Raw genomic sequence first — 25,398 nt, forward strand, 5'->3', positions numbered from 1 at the left:
TTATGAAAATATTAAAAAACCCAATGAAAGATTAGAATAGTTCCTAATAAATTATTAATGAAAGTCAGTCATAAATTAGAATCCTTATTATATAGTGCCATGTTCTAAAAACAATCACAATATAATAATTTTATTTTATCAAATTTACATTTTGATTACTTTTTTTTCGTAAATTTAAATATCTTAGGCGTCAAACAATTGTTAAAAATATACTTTATACATTATTCATGTATAAAAATTGCCTTTAAAATAATAATTTCCCATCTAAAAAGATCAAATAGCGTTGTGTCTCGAAACAGTGACGGTTTATAATTCGTTGGATGAAATCGTTCCTACATATAAAGTCATAACTAAAAGTGTATTCAAATATTTTAAAGTGTGAAAGCGCAAGTCGACCGAAAGAACTTTTAATATGCACAATACAGAAGTTTCGTAACGTTTTATTTTGTAGGTACGAACGCTTGTACCTTCAGCTTTCCCACTACTTATGTCGCACAAAGTTTGACTAAACCAAAGATTTTTTATACTCTGGCACATATTCTAATTGTACGCTGTCCGCCATATAACCACCGACCTTAGATCGTAATTGGACGATAGCCGTTATAAACAAATTGTGACGCGGACGATGTATTATCGACAAAACATGTTAGAACTTTGGTAAGTAATTTGCCTGTTGTATTGACATTCGATAAAGAAAAATGATTAGGTGTTCATTGTATTTAAGAATTAACTATTTTTTCAGGCTTCAGCTTAATATGTTTTTATATTATATTTTAAATTATTTCATATAACATTTATAATGCACGATAATCTAGTCAGAATAACCTATAACTATCCTCCTAAGGAGCCAAATCTTTTTTTTTTTTGTAAAATAAAGTCCCTTATTTTTATTGTCTAACATCAAAGTTCAATATAAAGCTTGAATGAGCGATTTTGTTGAAACATTAAATTCAAATATAAAACGGTCAAAATATAATTAGTTATTTTCAAAAATAATACCACGGTATTTCATGTTGTTTATAAAACCTCTATTTTATGTAGTACTAGACAAACCGGTTTATATTACGTTTAACATTTTCAGAAATATTCTTGGTCATCGACGGAATGAACTATTTCAAAGAATATGGTAAAACAATTGAGTCTGATAGAAATTTCCATTTATATCATATGGATTTTCGGATATGGAGTCTGTCAAGTGTCCAAAGCTAAGACGTTTCCCCAAATGATTGCAGAAACAACAATGGTAAGCTAAAATTAAATGTAATTCAGTCAGTTAATTATACATCATAATAATTATACATCGATTATTAATATTGTACGTATAAAAAAACTATATTTAACTAAGTTGATAATTCAGAAAAACAAGGACAATTTTGGAATAACAGTTATAATAACTCAATTATTTAAGTTATTTAATTATAGTAATTAATTATTGTTAATTAGTCTTACAGCAAATATGTATATCGAATCACACAATTTTAAGGTAAATTAGTATTAAAATCATGGGCTAGAAATTCATGGCATATTTTAAGATTTTTATATAAAATAATTCCAATTGTAAAAATCAGGAAATTTTTGTATAGTTGCCATTAGATATTAAGCTTACTTAAGAATAACAATATTTCCTGTATAAAATAGGTTATGTTACATTAGTAAAATATCAGTTTAAAACGTGCTTTTAACAAAAAGAGGACATAAATCATTCAGAATATTTGAAAATGAGGCAGGGCCTCATGCAATTTATCCATAATTGAATGTCTAAAAGTTTTGTAGTCTCGGTGAGCATAAGAAAATTTACTTAATTTCCCATAGGTTGTTGAATTTGTTACCATTAAATTAAAATACTGACAGAAAATGACTTAATACTTTGAGAGATGACAATGTGACAACTTCTTTTGAATTATAGTCGAAAAACAAATACAGATACTTAAAACACTTACAAGTCATAAAACACAAACCCAATAATCAAATGTTTTTTATTATTAACATATTTTAAATTAAATTTTAGAAAAATTACCAAAGCCAGTTAAACATTGTTTTTGTATTTTATTTAATTATTATAATAAACTTATTAAATTTTAGAATTATTATTAAATTATTAGATTTCAAAAATTATTAAATTATTAACTAAATCTAAATATTAATAATATAATCATAAATCATAAAATAATCGCAAATGTAATATTATTTATATTTTAAGAATTATATTGCTTTTATGTATAATTATATATTAGTAAATTTTAAAAATAAATACCTTTTGCTTTGTTACATCATATTTCAATTTTTTTTGTATATAACATTATCATTATTTCGATTAAAAAATATATTAGCTCAAAGAAGCTACATAAATAATTAAGATTGTTTAAAAAAGTTCTGTCTCATCTAACCTATCATTTAAATATTAATTGTATCATAAATTATATATATATATATATATATATATATATATATATATATATATATATATATATATATAAATATAATATATATAAATATATTTAAAAAAATCGGTTGATCGCTTTTGAGTAGTGAATATTTCGATTAACAGTTAAAGTAACCTCGAAAAGAAAGTATTGGTTTAATATAGCCATACAATTATCAGAAAATATATGGTCCGGTAATATCAATATGTATATAGACTTTCGTTTTCCAGATGCCATTTTCTATATATTTGTATAGAATACGGATAACCTAATAAAACTGTAACTATATAATACGTAACAACAAAAGCTGTTGGAATATAAATGTGCATAATAATCTTGTAGGAAAAGTAAACTTTTGTATGTCTATGGAATTTATAAATGCTTCATTAACACTGTTTTAAAAAAGTCTTTCAGTATTCATAAATCTGTGTTCAAACCGAATAATTTTTATTTTTTTATACATATATATCTTTCTCAGCAATATTCACAGTATTTCTGCATCCGCTGGATTGAATTGTTAATAAAGAATATTAGTTGAGTATTAAGTGTCACCTCTATAATACTACTTATTGTAAAATTGTTGATATTATTATCGCACTTCTTTAGTCCTTCTGATATTTTCATCCAATAATCACATCATTCTATTACCGCTTCCACTTAGTCTTATTTTACTTCCGTTAAATTAAGATTGTATAAAGAACAATTCAACAACTATGTAAAGAAATATAATTGTATCTGAGGAAATTTAATTTGAAACCGGAACGCCATTGGGCGTTTTCACATCTGCCGACACGACACCGACACGGCTCCGACACGTCACCGGGACGACACCGACACCGCACCGTATTTTGTTTTTGTCATTTTCATTAGTATTGTCCCATATAGAAAGACTTTGATTCTACTAATTCAATTAGTGTTACAATATCATATTTAAAGCTAGACATTTTCCACTTTTAACCTTAAAAATATCTCTGTACACAATAAAAATCGGCGCCAACACGACTGGACCGATTGCTGCCCGCCGACATGTCGGTGCCGGCAACGACACGATTTAGCAAAACAATTCGTTTGAATTGCAATGGCAAGAATCTAACAAGTTTTTTTATCAAAGTAGCATAATACATAGACGTTAATCATATCATACATAAAAATAGTAACTCCTCACTATTTTGTACATGCATAAATAAATAACAACAGTAATAAATTTAAATTAATTTACCATGCTGATATGCGTTAATTCGATTTACTTGATTACCGTAATAAGCATGTTAAATCAAAATTGCAAGGTGCATACGAATGGACGACAGGTTCTGAAAACATAGGAAAAACGGCACCAATCGGACCGATGTTTATTGCACGTTCCTGATTAGTATTTAATAGCGCGTCTCCATTTCACGTAACTACAAAAAGAAAGCTGATCGGGCATACAATAGTTATGCGACCATTTGTGACATTCCTCATTAGCAATTTCGATTGTCTCTCCAAATACCGGCCATAATTTTATGAAAATAACACAATTTCATAATTTTTTAAAGAATTCGTTCTACTTTGACATACATATAATAATAGAAAATGTAAAACTTTCCTCAAATACACTGACTCTTAATTACATATGGTTACTTCGACATCCTCAGAACAGAAAGCAACGTTCTATATATTTTGGCAAAGTAATACAAGTAAATTTTGATGAGAAATATCTTGGTGTTATGTGTTAAATGTTTAATTTTCTTTAAGATTATATTATTTTAACGGAAATAAATGGCGACTTGTTGAGTCCACGATACAAGAGACCCTGCTCTTTCAAGTATATTATAATGTGAACAAAACTTTGTTTTTAGACACATTACTCGTCAGATATTACAGTATGACATAAAGATATTGGTGATATTTTCAATTACATTGGTTTTATTCGAATATCAGTTCAGTATCAGCAACTTCATGCCGCCTCAGACTTTGAACTGCGATGCTAGTATCAGCAATTTACTGACTCTACTGGATTATTTTTCAAACCATAGATTATGTGAAATTCTAATAATTTATGGCTATAGGACTGTAAACAACTTCAATCCATCTTTGGTGATCTTACAGCTTGAACTGCTGTACTATTGCCTGAAAACCACTTTGTATCACTATAATTAATTTGTTCGTCAATTCTATTGATTATGTTTATTATTCGTTAATTATGGTTATGTTTTCACTTACTTTAATATTCTATAGATGGTTTTGAACTTTTAATGACTCAAGAAAATATTCAGGAGCCAATTGGAGAAATGAAAAAATTATATCGAAGCTGAGATGAAAAATTGAGGTTATGAATATAAAAGAGGTCAATTGAAAAGTCCCGGGCCTACCAAAGCAAAACACATTATTAACAAAATTAGTTTTATTTATTCAAAACAATTCCGTTCACTACACTGATTATTGTGACCCTCCAACTTTTCGATACCATTTTGTAGTTCGATTTTTCTTTTGCTTCAAAATAGGCCTCTATTTCGGAGATCACCGCTTAATTCGACGAAAATTTCTTCCAAGCGAGCATTCTTTTGCGATCTGAGAACAGCAAATACTCGCTGGTGATCAGATCTGGAGAATACGGTGGATGAGGAAGCAATTCGAAGCCCATTTCATGGATTTTTGCCATTATTTTCACTGACTTGTGACACGGTGCATTCTCTTGGTGAAGCAGCACTTTCTTTTTCTTCAAATGCGGCCGCCCTTCGACGATTTCGTCCCTCAAAAGGTCCAATAACGTTATGTAATAATCGCTATTGATGGTCCGTCCCTTTTCAAGGTAGTCAATGAAAATTATTCCATGTGCATCCTAAAATACAGATGCTAAAACCTTGCCAGCCGATTGTTACGTTTTTCCACGCTTTGGAGCGGGTTCATCGTGTGCAGTCCACACGGATGACTGTCGATTGGATTTCGGAGTAAAATGATGGAGCCATGTTTCATCCATTGTACATATCGGTGCAAAACTAGAGTTTATTACGCTTGATCATCTCCAAATACTGCTCCAAATCATCAACTCGTCATTGATTTTGGTTAAAATTGGGCTCGTGCGGCACCCACTCTGCACAGAGCTTTCTCATACTCAAATATTCGCGAATGATATGATGTACACGATCAGTTGATTTCTTTGGAGTGTCTGCTACTTCATTCAATTTCGATTTACGGTCATTTAAGATCATTTTGTGGATTTTTTAAATGTTTTCGTCGGTAACAAGCTCTTTTGGGCGTCCACTGCGTTCGCCGTCTTCAGTGCTCATTTCACCACGTCTAAACTTCGCATAACAATCCTTGATGGCTAATTTTCATGGGGCAGTGCCCGGAAACTCGGCATCAATCCAAGTTTTTGCTTCAACTGTATTTTTTACCTTCAAAAAGAAATATTTTATCAACTCGCGAAATTCCTTTTTATCAATTTCTTTCTCAATAACAAAAGTAGTTTCACTCAAAATGCTATAATTCACAAACTAATGATCCGACAGCTGTCAAACTTATACACGCATCTTTTGAGGGTTAGGACTAACTAAGAAACATATGGATTTAATTCTGTTGGCGCCATCTATGAGTCTTCTTTATCTGTCACTTCATATTAATGAAAATTAATAATAATATATATTATGACAAATTAATATATTAATATATTGTAGATGTGACAATATCAACAAAATTATCAGTATAGGTTAATTTTCAAAACTCCCATAGTAACAGATAATGTAAAATGTAACTAGTTATCCAACATTGTTTGACAGGGTATATTAAAATTGTATATATTAATAGTATGGTTCCTAGTGGTTATTAGAAAATATAAGAATTTGTAAGAAATGTATGATGATAAATGAAAATACATAGACTATACTAGATGAAAAATATAGTTGCAAGAGAAAAATCTATGCATGCAAGGAATATTTAGAGCTGATTGTTGGTGTGAAAACATCAAATATAAAGCAAATACATCAATACTGTGTGAATATACGAGTAGATAATGGAATTTATAAATTCTGTGACTTAATGAAATATGTCATATTTGATATTTACTTTATTTTGTTATTATCATTTTTATTAGTTTCAATAATTAAGTTAGTGAGTTAAAAGTTAGTTAATGAAAAATAAAGGCATATTAATACATTTGAGTAGCACAATAAATATCAATATACAAGAGATACAAGATACAAGTCTGGTTTTATTTTGATGTGAGCTTTTCAACTTTCAATTACGCTAACTGTCCTAAATCCTAAATCGAATCTCATTGTGATGAGGTGTTTTTCAAAGAGAAATAATGTCGTTAACTTTACTTCTCAACGAAGTATGAGCCTGTAGGCAACAAACAAGGCTACACATAACCAAACCAAATCGAAATGTTACTCATTTTATTTAAGTTTTCGAAATACATATTGATATATTAATCTCATATATGCCTTACTTATATTAAGTATATTAATGCAAGTACAACATAATAGTAGCAATAAATTAATTTGTAAATTAATATTGTGCTAAGCATATCGAATGTCAGATGTAATTAATAAAAATTTTTGTTTTTATATTTAAGTACGCATGAACTCAAGTAGTCAATCATAGACTGCATCTTGTTCATTTTCCTGTAGTTTTCATTAATCACCATATTAACCTCAATGTTAATCCGTACACCGATTAGTCTATTGTATGCTCATATTAGTTAATACTTTATTGTATGCATTAATTAATTGTTATTTTCTGTTACTAGATTTTATATCAATTTTTTATTATCAATATTTTCTTGTGATCATATAATTATAATATTGAATTGAGGGAACAATGACACATAATCATTAGCAAGTCTATTTCTTGTTTAAATATCATCTATAATTTTATGGAAATCACATGATTTCATAATGTTTTCGCAGTTAATTGAGATTCTGACCCAGATAACTAAGCTATTATTATTTTTATTATATTCTTAATATTGGATGTTTCAAATTTAAATACTAATGCTTTATTGACAATTATATAACTTTTTTCAAAATGATATACAGTACCAGTAATAATTATATAAACACCAGCAAATTAGATAAATTTATATTATAAATCTGATCTTAACAACTTTCACAATTATAAACATACATTTACGACCATGCCCCAGCAGGATTCGAACCGGCGTAAATGGAGAAACTATTGGTAATATTTGACTCTTTTTCATTACTTCCTGACCGGCATTCGAGTTGTTGATTCAAATGATTTACTTATTCAATTTTGCGAAATATTATTCCAAGCTGTTGACTATGCCGCGAAATACTTGGAAATGCAGTGGCAAAAAATATGCAGAAATTTTTACCCATTCGAGAGAGATGAACATATACAGGACAAACAAGCAAACAAATTTGGAATTACTTCAAGGATTCAATACTTGATGCAGTAAAATGGGGTTATCGTATTAATTAAAATAAAGCTCTCACCAAAATCAAATAGTATACAGCGAAAATCCTGTGAAACTACCGGAGAAAATCAGCTTTTTTGCAAAATTGTAATATCTTACAAAAAAGAAAAATCATATAATTATAGACATATAATAACTAATGATATTAAACCAATGGTGAGCTTAAAGGAATACTTAATTTATACTTTATACGCTGAAGTCAACATACGCAATATGACACCGGCCAATAAGACAGAAAAGTAGGAATTAGAAAGCAAAATGATCGCAAATATAATAAAAAATTAGAGTGTACTTATAAAAAAGAAGATCTGAAAAACAACAGGCTATATAAATATAAATACATATATATATATATATATATATATATATATATATATATATATATATATATATATAAATAAATAAGACACTGTTAGTCTGAGATAAATAACAAAAAACGTACAGCAAAAATACCTAGCATTCATTGATTTAGACTAAAGATATTTGGCTATATGTCTAAACTCTACTCATATTATTCATTGGATGAAGTAACATGTCAGATCGAAGAGACAGAACTAGATATAGGATAAACCTAAAAGCCTAACAGATGGAACACGGCTCTAATAGAATATAGAGACTGAGCAAAAGCAAAACCATAGTAAGGTGATTGAAAAGCCAGAAGAAATACCTATCCAAATTGAGAAATTATTTGAATTGGGAATTGAATAACTGAGCAAAGAGGGAGGAAGACCAGAAACACAGAAATACAAAACTTGAATACAATATACGTTATAATGCGCGACTGACAGACAAATATGTGATGAGTGGATTTATTTAGATATAAGGTTCCGCTTATATTAAAATAGAATTGTATCGATAATATAATCTTAAGGGTATAGGTATAGAACAATAGATCAAAATAGTAACAAACACCCTTGTAAAAATATGTCACATTTAAATTTTTAAATCATAATCGAGTCACCAGGAAATAGGATGCCATTGTATTTTTTAGCATGTACAAGATCATTTAGTACTGAGCGAACTAAATTCCCATTCGTATATTTAAGAGTTGAATTTGTATATTGAAAATTGAACTTTTAGTAGATGGACATTTCAATAAGTTTATTCCATCTGATTTGCACAATTTAACTTTACTCTCCCTCTTCTTATTTCTCCCTTGGCAGTTTCTCTTTTAGATTCACTTCCTGATTGTCTAAGTAGAATATACTTACTAGAGTAGAATATACTATATAAAATTCTTCACATTCACCTAACTCAAACTGAAAATGGTAAATTATCATTTTTATGACAATAGCACACCAGAGTAGATTTTTACAAATACAATCCGTGCAGCAGTCATAAATACAAATTTATGTCCATATATGTGTGAGATTTAAACCTGTGAATATACCATGAGTAAGAAGATCGTCCAGGCCAGCAATTATCTTATTTGTATTAACGAAAAAAATTAATCTATATATTATAGGACTTATACTGTATTCATATAAATGATCTTTTTGGTTATTTGTGCAATCTATTTTGCAAGTTGCTTAATTATTTTGTTTAATTATATTTTTTGATTGATATATTAGCTTAAAAGTCCATCGTCCAAATATCAAAACATATATCCGCCAATGTATTTTTAAAATATATTTTCAGGTCAGCAATTTTTACTTCTGTAACTTTTTTCTAAATAATTATATATTTAGCAACTAACTAGGATATTATCTGCTACAGCTTTTATATATTAACGTAATTATCAACGTAAACAAATACTAGGTTCGATGGCTTTTCTATTGCATTATATAAAATAACTAGTTTTCTATTTATCATTATTTAATTATTCATTGTATACACGCGCTAATCATGGAACGCTTATTTATTCGACATATATTTAATTTGTTATTTCATTTCATAAAGTGTATATCAGTACACTTTTAGAAGCTCATGAGGTGATATTCACTCATATTAGAACGGTCGGTTTTGGTTTCAACGATTGAAAAGTGAAGAAATGACAAACCTGCCTGAGTAACCAAAGAAGTTCGAAGACAATTGCAAAACTTATTGGGAGAAAATCCAGCTTAAATTCTCAAACAAACAGTTTAGCAGTGTTCTGGACTGTTCTGATATTCCATAGGAAGAATCCAAATTCACTGAAAACGCCATTTCGAATAGTTTTAGTATCGCAGCTTCATTGTAAGCGAGGCATAGAAAGAAGCTTTTTTGTGGTGTGTTGTAACTGGTTATTAAAAGTAGATCTTCTACAATAATCAGATGTAAAATTATGTAAAATATATTGGACGCTATATATTTTACCAATTTTTTGTACATGCAGCACATGCAAGCAACTAGTGTATTCAAGATTTTTTTCCTTAATATTAACTCCAGCTAATTCATTAGCTTTTCTATTAAGGGCTTTTATTCTTTCAACTGACACTGTTTCTAATCATGTATTATAGGGCTGAATAAGTTTTTTGCTCACTATATCGAAGGGGAGTAAAATGAATCAATAAAATGTTTTATTTCATCAAATAACGAACACTTGCCGAGGAAATCCTGGATGTAGTTTAGGTACTATTGTATCAACCATAAAGCAGGTATTAGACGAAGGAATATACGGGTAGTTCGGAAAGAATTTGTATAAACTTAGATTACCTATTATTAGATAGTATATTATTATATAAACAAGCAATCTAACGTCAATTATTATTTACTAGAACGTATTTGATAAAAACGAAATAAATAAAAGTCAATATAATAATTTTACAAAATTACTGAATATACAAAAGATATTTAAACTTTTCCTTATACAAATACTTAGTGTGCAAATATACAGTACACTCTAGGCCTAGAAGAATATACTTAGAGTAAAGAGAAAATAAGTAAACTGAAAGTTAATATAAACAATAGCTACGATATTCATATAAATATATTAAATACCATGGAATCTTATGCAAATGGAATTAAATAAGGACATTTTCGTCAATAGATAGCTATCTATAAAATTTAGTGATTTACTAATCACTTTTATATGATAATGTCTTTAAATAAATGGCACATTTTGTTTACTAATTCCATTGTTGCGAAAGCATATATTTAAACAGACATACTTTCCTATGCAAGACATAATATATGCAATAGAATGAATGGTAATTCTCGTAAGAAAAAACATTTAAAAGGCCTAAGAGTTATTATAATATGTTTATTAAAATAATTTCACAGAAAATTCTTGTACCCTTGCTAATTCTTCATGTATAATACATATTGTATATATTTTAATAATTTAAATTAAACATTGTATTGTTAATACAGGAATGGACCACGGGCAAAGAAAGTAATCGCATTAGAAAACAATAAGTTTAAGGTTATAATACGGCAAATAAATCTATGATTGAAAACAAATATATTTAAAATTTAAAATATAATCACACCTCCTGGTTAGACGATTCATTTGACTAACCTACTTATGTTAAATATTTCATGTTTTATTCATAAGCTAGTACAATATGTTAAGCGTCTGATACTGTTCAAAATAAAAACTGGTTTCGCAATTGTTTTTAGGGTAATTTTGGGAATTTTATTATAAGATATCCTGGCCAAAATCATGCACGAATACAGCCGGTATTTCCAAGATCACTACCGTTTCCTTGTAAGAATTTTACTAGTTCTGGGACCGGTAGGTCCACTACCCGGCCAACTAGCGTGCATCAGCTCCGACCTGGTGATATAGATGTGATTGGAGCAATGGGCGACTCTCTAGTGGCAGGCAATGGAGCTATGGAGGAATTTGCTTTGGGCACGATGATAGAAAATAGAGGAGTATCATGGTGTGCAGGTAAATAATTTTTCGAATTACAAATAGGTTTTCAGTGTAACAGATATACAACATTACTACGAATCTTCAAATCTTACGTCCAGTATTAAACTGTATTAAAAATTATATTTAATTAATGTTACAATACATACTCTGCAGCGTTCTAGAGGACTTCCACGAAGAAGAAGTAGCAATTGTAATTTAGCGTACAGTCAAGTAGAGTATATTAACTTCCAGATTCACTATTCTGATAATGAAAAGGTTCTTTCCACTCCAAACATCCATCTTCATCATCAGGCTTCATCCCTAAGCTTCATAGATATTTGTGATTTAAACGTTTCTCAAATTGATAATTTTTGGGGATTTTATTTAAAACACTTATATCAATAACATTAGCTATTAGAGGCAACGGGTCAAATTAATGATCTGGTCCGGTTCTAGCAGTGCATATTGAACACAATCTTTCCCATCCTACTAACTGATCAATATCTCCCTCGTTGATATAAAGGGGGATTCTCAACTATTTGTTAAGCCTCTATTGGTTTCGGCAAAAATCTTTATTGCACGTAATTGTTGTACATGTTCCATTTTTTATATGTCGTAAACATTGGTTCAAAAAATCATTGACTTCGTTTTATTTCGATAGCAAATTTCATCCATGTAGAACTCAAATATTGAACTTCATTTGTTATCAAATCTGATTTAAATAATTTAAATTTGATATGGCTAATTTTCAGTTCCAAGCGATTTTTCGAGAAAAGATGAACTAGTCTAGCTCGATATTTTAAATAAATTTATTTATTTTAACCATTGTCTAGCCAAACAATTCTGATACTGGCGTGTATTTAAGCACTCGTCACCACAAATGAAATTATACAAAAACAAAATAAGATGAAACTTAACTTTCAGACACGTTATAGTATGGTTTCATTGAATAAATATCAGTAGTTTTATTATTATTTATTTATTATTAAAACCGGTCCCCTACACCAACCATTAATTTACTTCTAACAAATAATGTTACAATTTACATATTATAGTCTATCCAGCAACAATCTATAGCTCCGTTCTCACACCTTACACCCTTTTGCACTATTAAGTTCCCAGGGTTCTTCTTTAGTCTGTGTAGTCCATGCAGTAGCAGAAGCTTCATGTTTTCGAGAGAACCCTTTAATTTCTTTTAATTTTGTTCTTTTAATTTCTTTAGAAATTTCCAGGTCTTCATTGCGTACATCCCAAGGTGCCTCGTCTGCGTTACCTTGCTCTTGAATATTTCAATTTTCTTTACATTGCTATCCTGGGTACAGCCTCACAGCTCTATACCTTATGGCCATATTGATTTGAATGCCTGATTGTAGATCAGTATCTTATTGTGAGTTGGCATTTTGGATTTTCTTCCAAGTAGTCACTATACCTGTTTATAATAATTTCTTCTTGTTCTGCTAATTTCTTTATGACATGATCCTTCTATTTTAATTTGACATGTTATCCCATTTTATTCTCCATTATTTGGTCCATTCAGTTTAGTATATCATTATTAGTATCCTATTTTAGATAATTTCTCAACCAGAACATCGTATATGGTTTTTACTAGGAATATTATTTTATCACTATGTATAAAACACAATTTAACTTTCAAATAATATTAAAATATCATTCAAACAAACCCATAAAAAGTAACAATAGTTAGCAATAACTATTTTTCTGAAAACTCCATACCTGATGACAGAATATTTTCATAAATTTAGATAAAGAAACAATGGACATGTTAAAAAAAATTAATCAATATCAACTTATTAAAAAGGTTATTGTATTTTCGTATTCATTAATGAATTTATTTAATAATAAGTACAATTACTCCAAAAATTCAATAATATGACAATCGAGTTTATAAAATCATAAATGCCTTTATTAATATTTTAATTTTCAATAGGTGGAGAAGGATCCTGGCGACAATATCTAACATTGCCCAACATTCTTAAAGAATTCAATCCAAATTTAAGAGGATATTCGACAGGAACTGGAGAATTTCTCTCGTCAAATGCAAAATTAAACGTTGCTTTTCCTGTTGCTGCTGATGCTGACGCTTTACGACAGGCAAAAGTTTTAGTAAGATAATATCTCAATGGCAACACTTTAATTTCATATTATTTCCACGAATAGGTAAAGAAAATGAAAGAAGATCCTAATATTGATATCCAAAGCGATTGGAAGATGATAACGATGTTTTTTGGAGCTAATGATGTTTGTTCGGCGCAGTGTTATAACAAAAACGAAGCATCAGCCACTAAACATGCAGTCAAGCTCATGAGGGCTCTTGACTATTTGTACGAGAAGCTACCGAGGACATTTGTAAATCTGGTTCCTGTTTTAGGTATATGTGGATTTAATTACAGCTATATTAAAGATTAGGTTTTGGAACTGATTCGTAGTGTTATACTTATATCAAACGGTGTCGATAATACAGCATTCTGTTCTTCCAATCATATATATCCACAAAACACTTGTTCTTATGTGTCGATTTCTATATATTGATTTAAGAGTAAATAGTATTGACTTATACTACAAATAGCTGATACTGCGAACCTTGTTGCATAGCAGTCAATGAAAGTGGTGTTATATATATATATATATATATATATATATATATATATATATATATATATATATATATATTTAATGTTTATAACATAGGAACAATCAAGCATTGGCGTGTCAGCAAGTCTTTAGCTTACTTGGTATATGCTATTTTATTTAGCTGTGTAGCTGTGTTGTCAATCTTCTGATACGGATAACTGATTGACCTGGATAATCTAGGATGGCTGAGATGAATGTCTTGACAGATATTGTCAATTGTTTTATATATTATTGTTATGTATTCTTTTGTTTCGGGAACCTCTGTTGATATTGACGTCGTTCTAAATTATTCCTATTGAAATTATTATTTTTATTCTTGACTGGACTAGTGAGAGAAATATACAGCAAGTAAAGTTGTCAAAAAATTAAAGCGATTAAAAGCATTCCAATTTGAGTAATTTCTATATATTATAAATGTTTTCCGTTGAATTTGGTTTCTACAATGTATGGTATGTCACTACTTTGCAAGGGATATCAATTATTACAAATAAGCTATAAGCGTGCGTGGCATACCCTGTTAATTACTACAGATAGAGATGTTTCAAAATTTATTTAACAATATATTAAAAAAGTATTTCTCTGAATAATTTTTCGAATGTTTTAATAGTTATTTTTTTATTTGGAGTGGAAACGAATTCAACAAATCACAGCTCATGAAAATCGGTCCCAAAAGTTTTTGAGCTATAAATGGTGTAACTGGATGAATTACACTTTGTTTTATATGCTTTGAGATTCAGTGGTTGAAAGAATTGCTCAATGAATACTGGTATCATACACCTCAAGAATTATAAATCATTGGTTGTTGATGTATCATCATGAAATTGTCTTCCCTACCCAATACACGTATAAGATCATATTCTTCCACTATTTAAATGACAAAAACTAATGAAAGGAAAACGACTTAATCGACAGAAAGGAAAACTTAATCTATTAAAATAATCCCAAGAGTATAAAACCATGGATTAAGCCATATAATTATAATATAATTAGTTCCAAAACCTAATATATATTAGAACAACCTACTTTTCATTAGATACATCTAAGCATATTTTAGTCAACAGTAGTAATATTATTAATAAACTAACAACGTCTGTATTATTTAATTATAATGTATTCCTCTATACATATATTTATATCGAAATCTATTCATGACGTTTTGGTGAAGGTAAAGTTTTTATTAATTTCTCTATCTAATTCTAAATTTTAGATGTTTCTGTGAGTATACGAATCAAGAGAACAATGATGTGTCGATTATTTCACACGCTATTTTGTGCGTGTTTCCATCGAGGGCAAAATGCCATGGATACCATCACTAATTTAACCAAACAATATCAAGCAGCTGAGGAAGATTTGGTAAAACCATACACTCTATTTATCCACAATAAATTATGCTACAAAACTAATAATTAATCAAAAATTTTTCATTTAAATTCACAATTTATTGAACCCAGCTTAAAATCGTGGAATTACAATGATATACGACAATTATTTATTTTTAATTTATTTTTGTAACGTAAAACGTTAAGAATCTTTAAATACGTTAAGAAACATATTAACATTAAGCAATTATACATGACGATATTAACATGACAGCAACAACGTTAAAAACTTAATTAACTGACTTAAAATAATTGATAATTATCAGAACTAAACTGTTGCTGTCTCATATTCCGTGTACAAATTGGGTCCATTATTTTCTGCAATATCTGCCCAATACCTTTGTTCCACGTTGATTGTCATCTGATCTTTATCCTTCCCGTCTTTGCTTTCTAAACACCTAACTTTATTTTCCATTTTCCATATATACTAAAAAAGAAAATCACTTAACGAAGTGATCCATGTATATAATGATTTTTCTCATGTATATAATAGTTACCTTAAGAAATAATTTTGGCTCATTGGGCTGTTGTGTTAAACCATTGGGGATAATAACAGAAAAACGTTTTACTCCTGTCACTCTTTTACAGAATTTAGTGTTTCGTTTACATCTATTTACACAGTTAATTGTATCTCAGACGAATGTTCTGTCTCCAGATATCTATTTTCTGTAATTTTACTCTCCGTACTTTACTGCCACTATCAGTTATAAATTAAAGGGACTTAATATAGAGAAATTTAATTATTTATAACGCCAGCTTGGTGGCGCAGTGTTAAAGGCGATGGGACGGTCCTTCTGTTGTTGCGGTAGCCTCGGGTTCGAATCCCGCTGGGGCATTGTCGTAAATTTATGTTTGTGATTGTTTAAAATTTGTGAACGTTTTAGGCTAGAGTGTAAAATCCGACAAGGAAAATTATCCCAGTCACGCCAGTAACCAGGCTGGGTAAGACCGGATGTCTTCTGGGATGATTTCTAAAGTTGGTCACTCACCATTTGGTAGGCTTAATGAGGCTGAGGACCGTGGTTCGGAGCCCACGTTAAACTTTAGGCCCAGTCCAGATAAACTCATAGTTGGTAAAAGGATAATTTAAAATATATATATAAAAATATTTATAACAAGTGAATTTCTTAAAAAATTCCAGTTTACAGAAGAAAAAGATTTTTTCGCCAGGTTTAATTTACTATGAATAATTTGATACCTATTTTCCTAATTTCTAGTGTAATTATCATACCTAGTGTTTGGCTCATACTAGAACTACCTAGTAGCAGTTCAATTTGGATTAAAAATAATGTTAATATATACAAAAATATATTACTGTTTATATTATTAATAAAATGTATATATCTATTCTTCAGAATTTTAGAATAAAATTTGGTGTGAAAATAAAATGTCCTACACTACTTAATTTTTTAGGTATTCAGTGGAAGATATGATCAAAGAGATGACTTTACTGTTGTTATTCAGCCGTTTATGAAGCTATTTAATGCGCCAGATGATCCTATAAAACGATATGAGGAAGTAATCGATATTTCTTACATTACCCATGACTGTTTCCATTTTTCTCAGAAAGGCCACGCATTAGGTAAGAACGAGTCTCATATATAAGAATATATAAGAATTTAATTTTTCTTTAGGTGCTAATATGTTGTGGAATAATTTATTGCAACCAATAGGCCTAAAGAATCAACGAAAATTGAATTTCGTATTGGAGAAGTTTGAGTGTCCAAAGGAAAACGCGCCTTATCTATTCACGTACAAAAATACAAAATCTTATTTTAACACTGGCCATCAACGATAAAGTAATATTTAAAAAAATAAATTAATGAAATTTAGAATTGTTTTATTTCAAATTAATCACAAAAAACATGCTAATAACATTTTTTTTAAAGAGAGGTAGCAAATAAATATATATAACTGACTTGATTCCGAGGCTTCGAACATTCCTCAGATTATAGATTGCACTGTAGATACATTTGACTTGAAAATATATGAAGAAAAGACTAATGTGTTGGCCGAGAGATCGTCTTTTATACATCTCAACGGCTCCCAGTTAGAGAAAGTACAGGAGTTTAAATGTTTAGAATTAGTATGTGTGTATTTGCTGAAATAGTAAGGCTTTTGCTTTATTTCAGGAGGTGTATCTCTTCTTAATATACTTAAGATAGTGCCTGAAGAGGAGACACAATAATATAAGCAGGACTAAAATCCGGCTATTTCGAACGTTTATTTTGCTGATCGTTTTGCATAGCTCCTAAACTTTAACACTGTTACACTCTGACATCGGTAGTTTTTGAAATAAGCTGAAAGTTAAAAAAAAACATGGATCAAGATCATAGAGTGCGATTAAAAAAAAATAGGAGAGCAATATTGTCCAGAGCCCAGAATGTTTGTGGTTGATCGTCAACAGCGGCGAAAATCCTGCAGCACCAACAGAAGTATATTGATTGAAAAGTACACTCTCCAATAAAATATATGTTTATCATGAATTTTATTGCAAAAACTTATAAGGTGTCAATTGTTAAAATTTACTATTTATATAGCAGTTATAATAGGGGAAGGTTTGAAAACCAAACCAGTTGCATCACTCCCAAGGAAAAACTATTTTTTGGTAATGAGAAGTCTAATACAAATATTAAAAAATAGTTCAGAAATCTATTTAAATTGTATTTTAGTTAAAGTATGTCTTTTTAACTTATTTATACTTATATGAATTATTTTTACTTCATAATCTATAACTTTTATAAATCGACGTTTCAATTAAATTAATTTTTTTAGCTTCAAATCATAACCGCCATTATATTTTTTAAAATTATTTAAATAAAATGATCCTATGAACATACGAGTATCGTATCATTATTATTTAATGAATAATTCTAAATATGTGTAGACCAGTCTAACAACAAATATTTTTCTATTATTATTTTTAAATTACTTGGGTTTCGTAGTTTCATTCATCTCATCTGTAATTTCCTCTTATATAATTAAAGAAAGAATAAAAAGCTCTGAGTAGTTTTTTTCCCTAAGAAGGACTCTCGTATTTAATGTAATAACCCAAGTGATTTTTCTTCGGATTATTATAATGGCAATCTACTTAGTCTTAATGGACATTTTGTCGCTGTTTTCATCCCAAGTCCATAAATACATAAACATAAAATTAACAAATCATAAATACAACTTGATGTGGATTATCGAAATGCGCATGGAAGAACAAGTTAATCGTGTAGTAAAATCTTGTTCACTTCACTGAAGTCTTATAAAATCAACGTTTTGAAATTTGTTTAACAATACGATTATATTAATAGTTTCAAAAACATTCTACTTTCCTGTCGGATCTTGCATTTAGGAACATAGAATAAATCATATATTATTCGAAATTGGATTAGTATAGTTGTCGATGCAATCAGAAAGAATATTATAGGCTAGAAATCCATAGAAACGTTAAATTTAAACTGTTGTATACAGATGTACTTTTTGTAGAATATTCTCTCTTAAATTAAGATCTGGATCTCATTTTACCACACTAATCCTGAAGAGTAAATTTGACGTAAGTCGAAAACATGACTCGAATGTTAGAAGACCTGCAGACATCACTATTAGAAAAGCTGATCAAGCCACAACCGCAGTGTTGTTATATTTTGAAAATCCAATTAATTATCAATATAATTTGGAATTATTGAGGGGTAGTGGTTCTTCTCACTTGCTAACAAGATTATCACAAGGAAAGTAATGTAAAATATATTGAAACAATTGTATCACAGATTTAAATACGCAAATATCTCCCATATATCTCTCCAGATCTTAATGATATTAATTCCATAGTAGCAGATATTCAAAGTCAACATGATCTGATTCCTTCATTGGTTGCTGATAATTTAAAATTACGGGCTGCTGCAATTGCTAAAGTCAACAAGATTATTGAAAAATAATAATTAGAGACTTTTAAGGGCATTTAAATATCTTTATTTCTCTATTTCAAGTCTACATACTATAATAGTTAGAGTTACTCATAATGAAAGAAATAGGTCACTATAACAATGAATAATCTATAGTTTTCTCATAATCTTATAATCACACTGTTGCCAACTAATATGGAGTCTGAATTACGTTCAGAGATGGACCATTAAGTGAGTATCTTCTCAAGTTTCATTTTATTCGTGTTAACTTTCAATGAACAATCAAATAAATAAAAATAATAAACATAATCATCTGCGATTTCGGCTGTATTCAGCTGTATTGTGTATATGTTCATTCCCTAGTAGTGTTTCAGTAGGTGCTCATTTATGGCGTCGTTTAAGAAAAAAGAATCCGTTAATATAGCGGTCAAGGTCTTGAAATGATATCTAATGTTGGTAGTGTCTATATAAAGCAAAAGAGAATGATGCTAAATTAATTTTTATTTAATGATCTGAATTTACTGCGCTTAAAATGTATATGTTTTCTACTTTAAACGAGGTCACAACATGTTTTATATTAGACAAAAATTACTAGATAAATATCAACAAAATGTACATACCTGGACATTAAAGCTTTTCTAAATGTTATCAACAATTAACGCGAAATTCCCTAATAGGATCATCAGGACACTTATCAGTTTCAAGAACTTGTAGATTGTAAAACGCATGCTAATTTACTCTAATTTACTGTAGAAAAAACGCATAATTAAAGTAGTTCTACATTGTTGCTAAGTACATTGATAAATCCAATTATACCGTCGCGTTGAGCCATCTAACAAGTTCTCCACATTTAGTCGCGTCCACTTAATTACCGTTTATGTCTCGATATATTTTTGGACAAAAATGTCCATTAGTTATCGCATTATTATCATATTATTACCATCAGTTAGAAACAAACGATCATGAATAAATAGTTTGCACTACAGTATTAAAACATATTCGAATTTTTACAGGATCTATAAATAATGTGGGTCGGAATTTATTCCTTGTTATCCTCCTCTGATTTCCGTCTCTCTTTCTTTCCGATATTAGTTATTTCCTTTACAATAGACACGTCGAATATGAAAGCATCGTTAAAACATTATTCTTAGGAACATAAACCGGAAAAGCCACACAACTTCTATTGAAAAGGATAAAACCAGTCATTGAGGAAAATCATCTCATTCCGGATTATCAATTTCGTTTCAGGAAACAACATTCCACGATTGATTAGGTTCACAGAATCACCAATGTTATGTAAAAATCACTAGGAGAAAATAAAATTTATTCTGCAATATTTTTACATGTTGTTTAAGCTTTTTCTCGGATTATGTACTTCTCTTGTATTCAAATATTTTAATGCCATATATAACTGACTGATACCTCAGACTCAAACAAGATTGTGTCTATACTAACTTGAGGAAAATGAAAACAGGTATACCCCAGGGAAGTGTATTGATGACATTGCATCATAGCCGTCGGAGGCGTAACAAAACTGAATACAAATACAACACAGGGCAGAGAAATGTCGCCTAAGAATGAATAAAGATAAATCAATGCATATTGATTTCGTAAATAAATAGTCCCGTATGGAAATACAGCCAAATATCTTGGCATGACCGTTGGTGATAAACTCAGGTGGAAGGCATACGTTGAGCAAAAATATGAAGAAATTAAGTTGGTCTACAAAAAATGTACTGGTTATTGGATAGATATTCAGCATAGCCAGTTTTGTAGAGCTATTGCTTTACCAACAAATCTTGCAGTTAGTGACCTGTGGTGTTTAAGTCTGGAGTTGTTCAGCCAAAGCAATAGAAATATTATTCAAAGATTCCAGAACCAAATCCTGCGAGGTATTATTGCGAATTTGCATATGGGCCTGAAAGTAGAAACTGTCAATAACAAGGACTATGCCCAAAGAAATGAACAGAGCGCGTCTATATTAATGATCTCCATCTTCTAGATAATGTTGGCTTTGTCAAAAGATTAAAGTTAATAAAACCATTTTAGTACCAAATTAGTAAAATTTAAATTAATGTGCACATTAAAGAAAGTGGCATAGATGTTAAGCCGAAAGTGTGTATCGTAGAATAAGTACTTTGAAATTTTAAAACCGTAGCAAATTAGGATGAAAGTAATTAGCTCACAGTTAATTAACTAGATTGTTTAATGAATAATAAAAGAATATGTATTTTGATATATAAACTGACATCTACGATTAACTAAGTGCATACTTGTCAAACGAAAACAATTTGGATTCAAAGTAAACAAAATGTAGTGGCTTATCGAACCCTAATCAAAATAATCTCTGGATAACGAGCTATTGCTTGAGCTGTTGATTGATACCAATCAACAATTTTGATCCTACGAATTCCTTTTAGCGAATCTGATATGGTTATCATTCGACGGTTGCAGGACAAGTGTTGCATTTTATGATCAATTTTTGGTGCCATTAATGACGTTATACAACGTGATATCCTTCTAAAACCTACAATGAGTATAACCCAAAGTTTTAAATATTAAGTACATCAAAGATTATCAGTGTACCCCAATGTACTCCCATAACCCCAATGATAACACTAAAGTTCATAGACTGAAATATTAATATCATCCAACCTGAATATTGGACAGCTATAGAGCAAAATATACAATAAGATATTTTACACAAAAAGTGATCTTCCCTATTTCATGTATATAATAATTATTATAAGAAATACTCATTGTCTATTAGGAAGATGTTCAACAATCTAAGAGATATAATATTAATAAAGAAAAAATTAATTTTCAGATCGTTTTCGACAAACGTGGTAAATATCTTTTTCGAAGCTATCGAGTGAAGAATGGAGTTTTTAATATATATTGAATGCCATATCTATTTTCAAAAACGCTATTTTTATAACTGAATCTATTACAAAAAAGAAGTGAAGAAACAACATCTTCTTGGCGAAACTTCTGGTTTGGAGCTCAAATGGGTTTGACGATCATTGGAATGGATCATTTCGCATTCGCACACAGATAATGGAAACCTTATTTAGTGTTAAAATAAATTTAGTTAAAAGCAGAGTGACAATCAATAAAAACAACAATCACATACCTTCCAAATCTAATTCGTTCCTCCATCAGCTGGCATCGCATGTGATTCCATTGAAATGTGGTCGACTTCAGCGGTCCAATGACATTTTAATAATTTTATCGCATTTTGCCCACTGTTGACTGGCATCAGTAAATCAATCGTTAAGCTGGCTGAATATTCTTTGAGAGTTTGAGCTGTCTTTTCATCTTGAAATTCATTTTCCATGAACTTTTCAATCATCCAGGGCATTCTTTGTAATTAACATTAAACTACCAATTTTTCAATTGTTGACACCGTGACCTTAGCTTTCAGTACTAGATTCCTTCAAGTCAAACTACAAAAAGTAATGAATGTTGAAATGATAACTTCGTATGTTCTTTTATTATCGTCTATATACACTGAATAATAATAGTAATACTAAAACTGAAACTAGACTGAAATGTTTATATCATCCAACTTGAATATTGGACAGCTATAGAGCAAAATATACAATAAGATATTTTACACAAGAAGTGATCTTCCCTATTTCATGTATATAATAATTATTATAAGAAATACTTATTGTCTATTAGGAAGATGTTCAACAATCTAAGAGATATAATATTAATAAAGAAAAATGTTCTGGTGACTGAAAAAGTATATTTACATAGTTATTAAATTAATATATATTTAAAAGTATAAAGTAAATAAACATAGGGATTTATGAGTTTTTGGAACCGTTCAGCGTCTATGTAGAATTTTGTGAATAACAATTTAATGAAATCTCGAGCTGATGGAATGCAGATTTCCCACATTTTGTTTTGCACTACCTGAGGTTTTTCCATTCCACTCAGCCATATCCTTTGGTAAATCAGATTTTCACCAAATGAGTTAGTTATTAACTTAAGCTCCTTCATTATATTTACAGATTTATCTATTCCTTCTCAAATGTTGCAGTTATTAAATTACCTTCAGCAAGATATCAATATTTAAGTCACAATTTAGTATCTTAATTAAAATTTAATTAAAGGTATAATAAATCCTAAAACGATGAATTAACTTTTATTATTTTAAATTTACGTTAAAGTTTCTTAATATGCACAAATTATAGCGTTATATTGATATATATTTACGAACAGTTCAATGATTTCACTGTTTTACATTACAAAAATACAAATGCAATTTAAATAAACGATGACATGTTTCCAGTTTTTATATGTGTGTAGTGTATTGTGTAAAGGCTGTTCAACTAATTTCAGTAAATTTAAAATCGACCTATTTTAGCTTATTTTTCAACATTTTAATTAAATGTATCTTTGAACTTTATTCTCAGTGCTTTAATATCGATTCGTATGAAATAACACTCTTAGAGACATCTTGAAAATTCATTTACATACAAAAAAAATGTCTATAAAACAGGTCAATTGAAAAGTCCCCAGCCTACCATAGTACAACACCTTTGTTTGGCAAAATTATCTTTTTTTATTCAACATAATTCCCTTCAAGGGTGATACACTGATTATAGCGACCCTCCAACGTTTCGATGCCAATCTTGTAGTACGTTTTGTCCTTCGCTTCAAAATGGATCTCAGTTTCGTCGATCACCTCTTTATTCGACGAAAATTTCTTCCCAGCGAGCATTCTTTTGAGATCTGAGAACAAGAAATAGTCACTGGGGGCCAGATCTGGAGAATACGGTGGTTGAGGAAGCCATTCAAATTCCAATTCATGGATTCCTTTTTCTTAAAATGCAGCCGTTTTCGGCGATTTCGTCCTTCAAACGTTCCAATAACGCTATGTAATAGTCGCTATTGATGGTCCTTCCTTTTTCAAGGTAGTCAATGAAAATTGTTCTATGCGCACCTCAAAATACAAACGCCATAACCTTGCCAGCCGACTGTTGCGTTTTCCCACGCTTTGGAGCGGCTTCATCGTGAGCAGTTCACTCGGATGACTCTCGATTGGACTTCGGAGTGAATTGTTGTTTCATCCATTTTCACATATCAACGCAAAAACTCGGGTTTATTACACTTGATCATCTTCAAACACTGCTCCGAATCATTAACTCGTCGTTGTTTTTGGTCAAAAGTGAGCTCGCGCGACACCCACTTTGCACCGAGCTTTCTTACACCTAAATATTCGTGAATGATATGATGAACAAGTTCAGTTCACTGTTTCAATTTACGGTCATTCCAAATCATTTTGTGGATATTTAAATGTTTTCGTCGGTAACAACTTCTTTTGAACGTTCATCGTCTTCGTTGCTCAATTCGCCACGTCTAAACTTAGCAGACCAATCCTTGATGGTTGATTTTACTGGGACAGTGTCCGAAAACTCGGCATCAAGCGAAACTCGGCATCAAGCGAGGTTTTTACTTCAACTGTATTTTTCCCTTCAAAAAGCAATATTTTATCAACACGCGAAATTGCTTTTTATCCATTTTTTACAATAACAAAAGTTGCTTCACTCAAAATGCTATAATTCAAAAACTAATTATCCGACAGCTGTCAAATTTATAAACGCATCTTTTGACGGTTAGGGCTAACTAAAAGCATATGGATTTAATTCTAGTAGCGCCATCTATGTGCCAGGCCGGGGACTTTTCAATTGACTTGTTACATACACAAAAGATGTATATATATGATAATCTACATATCTTCTTAATAACTTCAAAATAAATTAATTATGACTGTCACTTAAAACTAACTTAAGATGGTTAGTGTAAATAATATTTCTTAGTTTAAAAAAAAATTTAATAAGAT

At 30.0% G+C, this 25,398-nt stretch overlaps 1 protein-coding gene across 1 annotated transcript; it reads left to right on the forward strand.

Moving 5' to 3' along the window:
* Positions 1 to 520: 520 nt before the first annotated feature.
* LOC143190365 (phospholipase B1, membrane-associated) lies at positions 521 to 17,486 on the forward strand. Its single transcript, XM_076394608.1, has 8 exons — positions 521 to 657; positions 1,082 to 1,243; positions 11,383 to 11,656; positions 13,569 to 13,744; positions 13,799 to 14,009; positions 15,480 to 15,625; positions 17,065 to 17,233; positions 17,286 to 17,486. Exons 2-8 carry the CDS (start codon positions 1,124 to 1,126, stop codon positions 17,447 to 17,449), a joined length of 1,260 nt encoding a protein of 419 aa, XP_076250723.1. The 5' UTR covers positions 521 to 657; positions 1,082 to 1,123; the 3' UTR covers positions 17,450 to 17,486.
* Positions 17,487 to 25,398: the final 7,912 nt, after the last annotated feature.

Source organism: Rhynchophorus ferrugineus, unplaced genomic scaffold (genome assembly GCF_030347505.1).
Source record: "Rhynchophorus ferrugineus isolate W39M unplaced genomic scaffold, kcgeb_rfMv2 rfM2, whole genome shotgun sequence".
In the NCBI taxonomy this organism is placed as follows: domain Eukaryota; kingdom Metazoa; phylum Arthropoda; class Insecta; order Coleoptera; family Curculionidae; genus Rhynchophorus; species Rhynchophorus ferrugineus.

Bases quoted from the DNA above. Each gene is read 5' to 3' on its own strand.
- LOC143190365 (XM_076394608.1), top strand. From the start codon at position 1,124: ATGGTAAAACAATTGAGTCTGATAGAAATTTCCATTTATATCATATGG. The intron at 11,657-13,568 runs GTAAATAATTTT...AATTTTCAATAG, and splicing joins AGGAGTATCATGGTGTGCAG to GTGGAGAAGGATCCTGGCGA. The intron at 17,234-17,285 runs GTAAGAACGAGT...ATTTTTCTTTAG, and splicing joins TCAGAAAGGCCACGCATTAG to GTGCTAATATGTTGTGGAAT.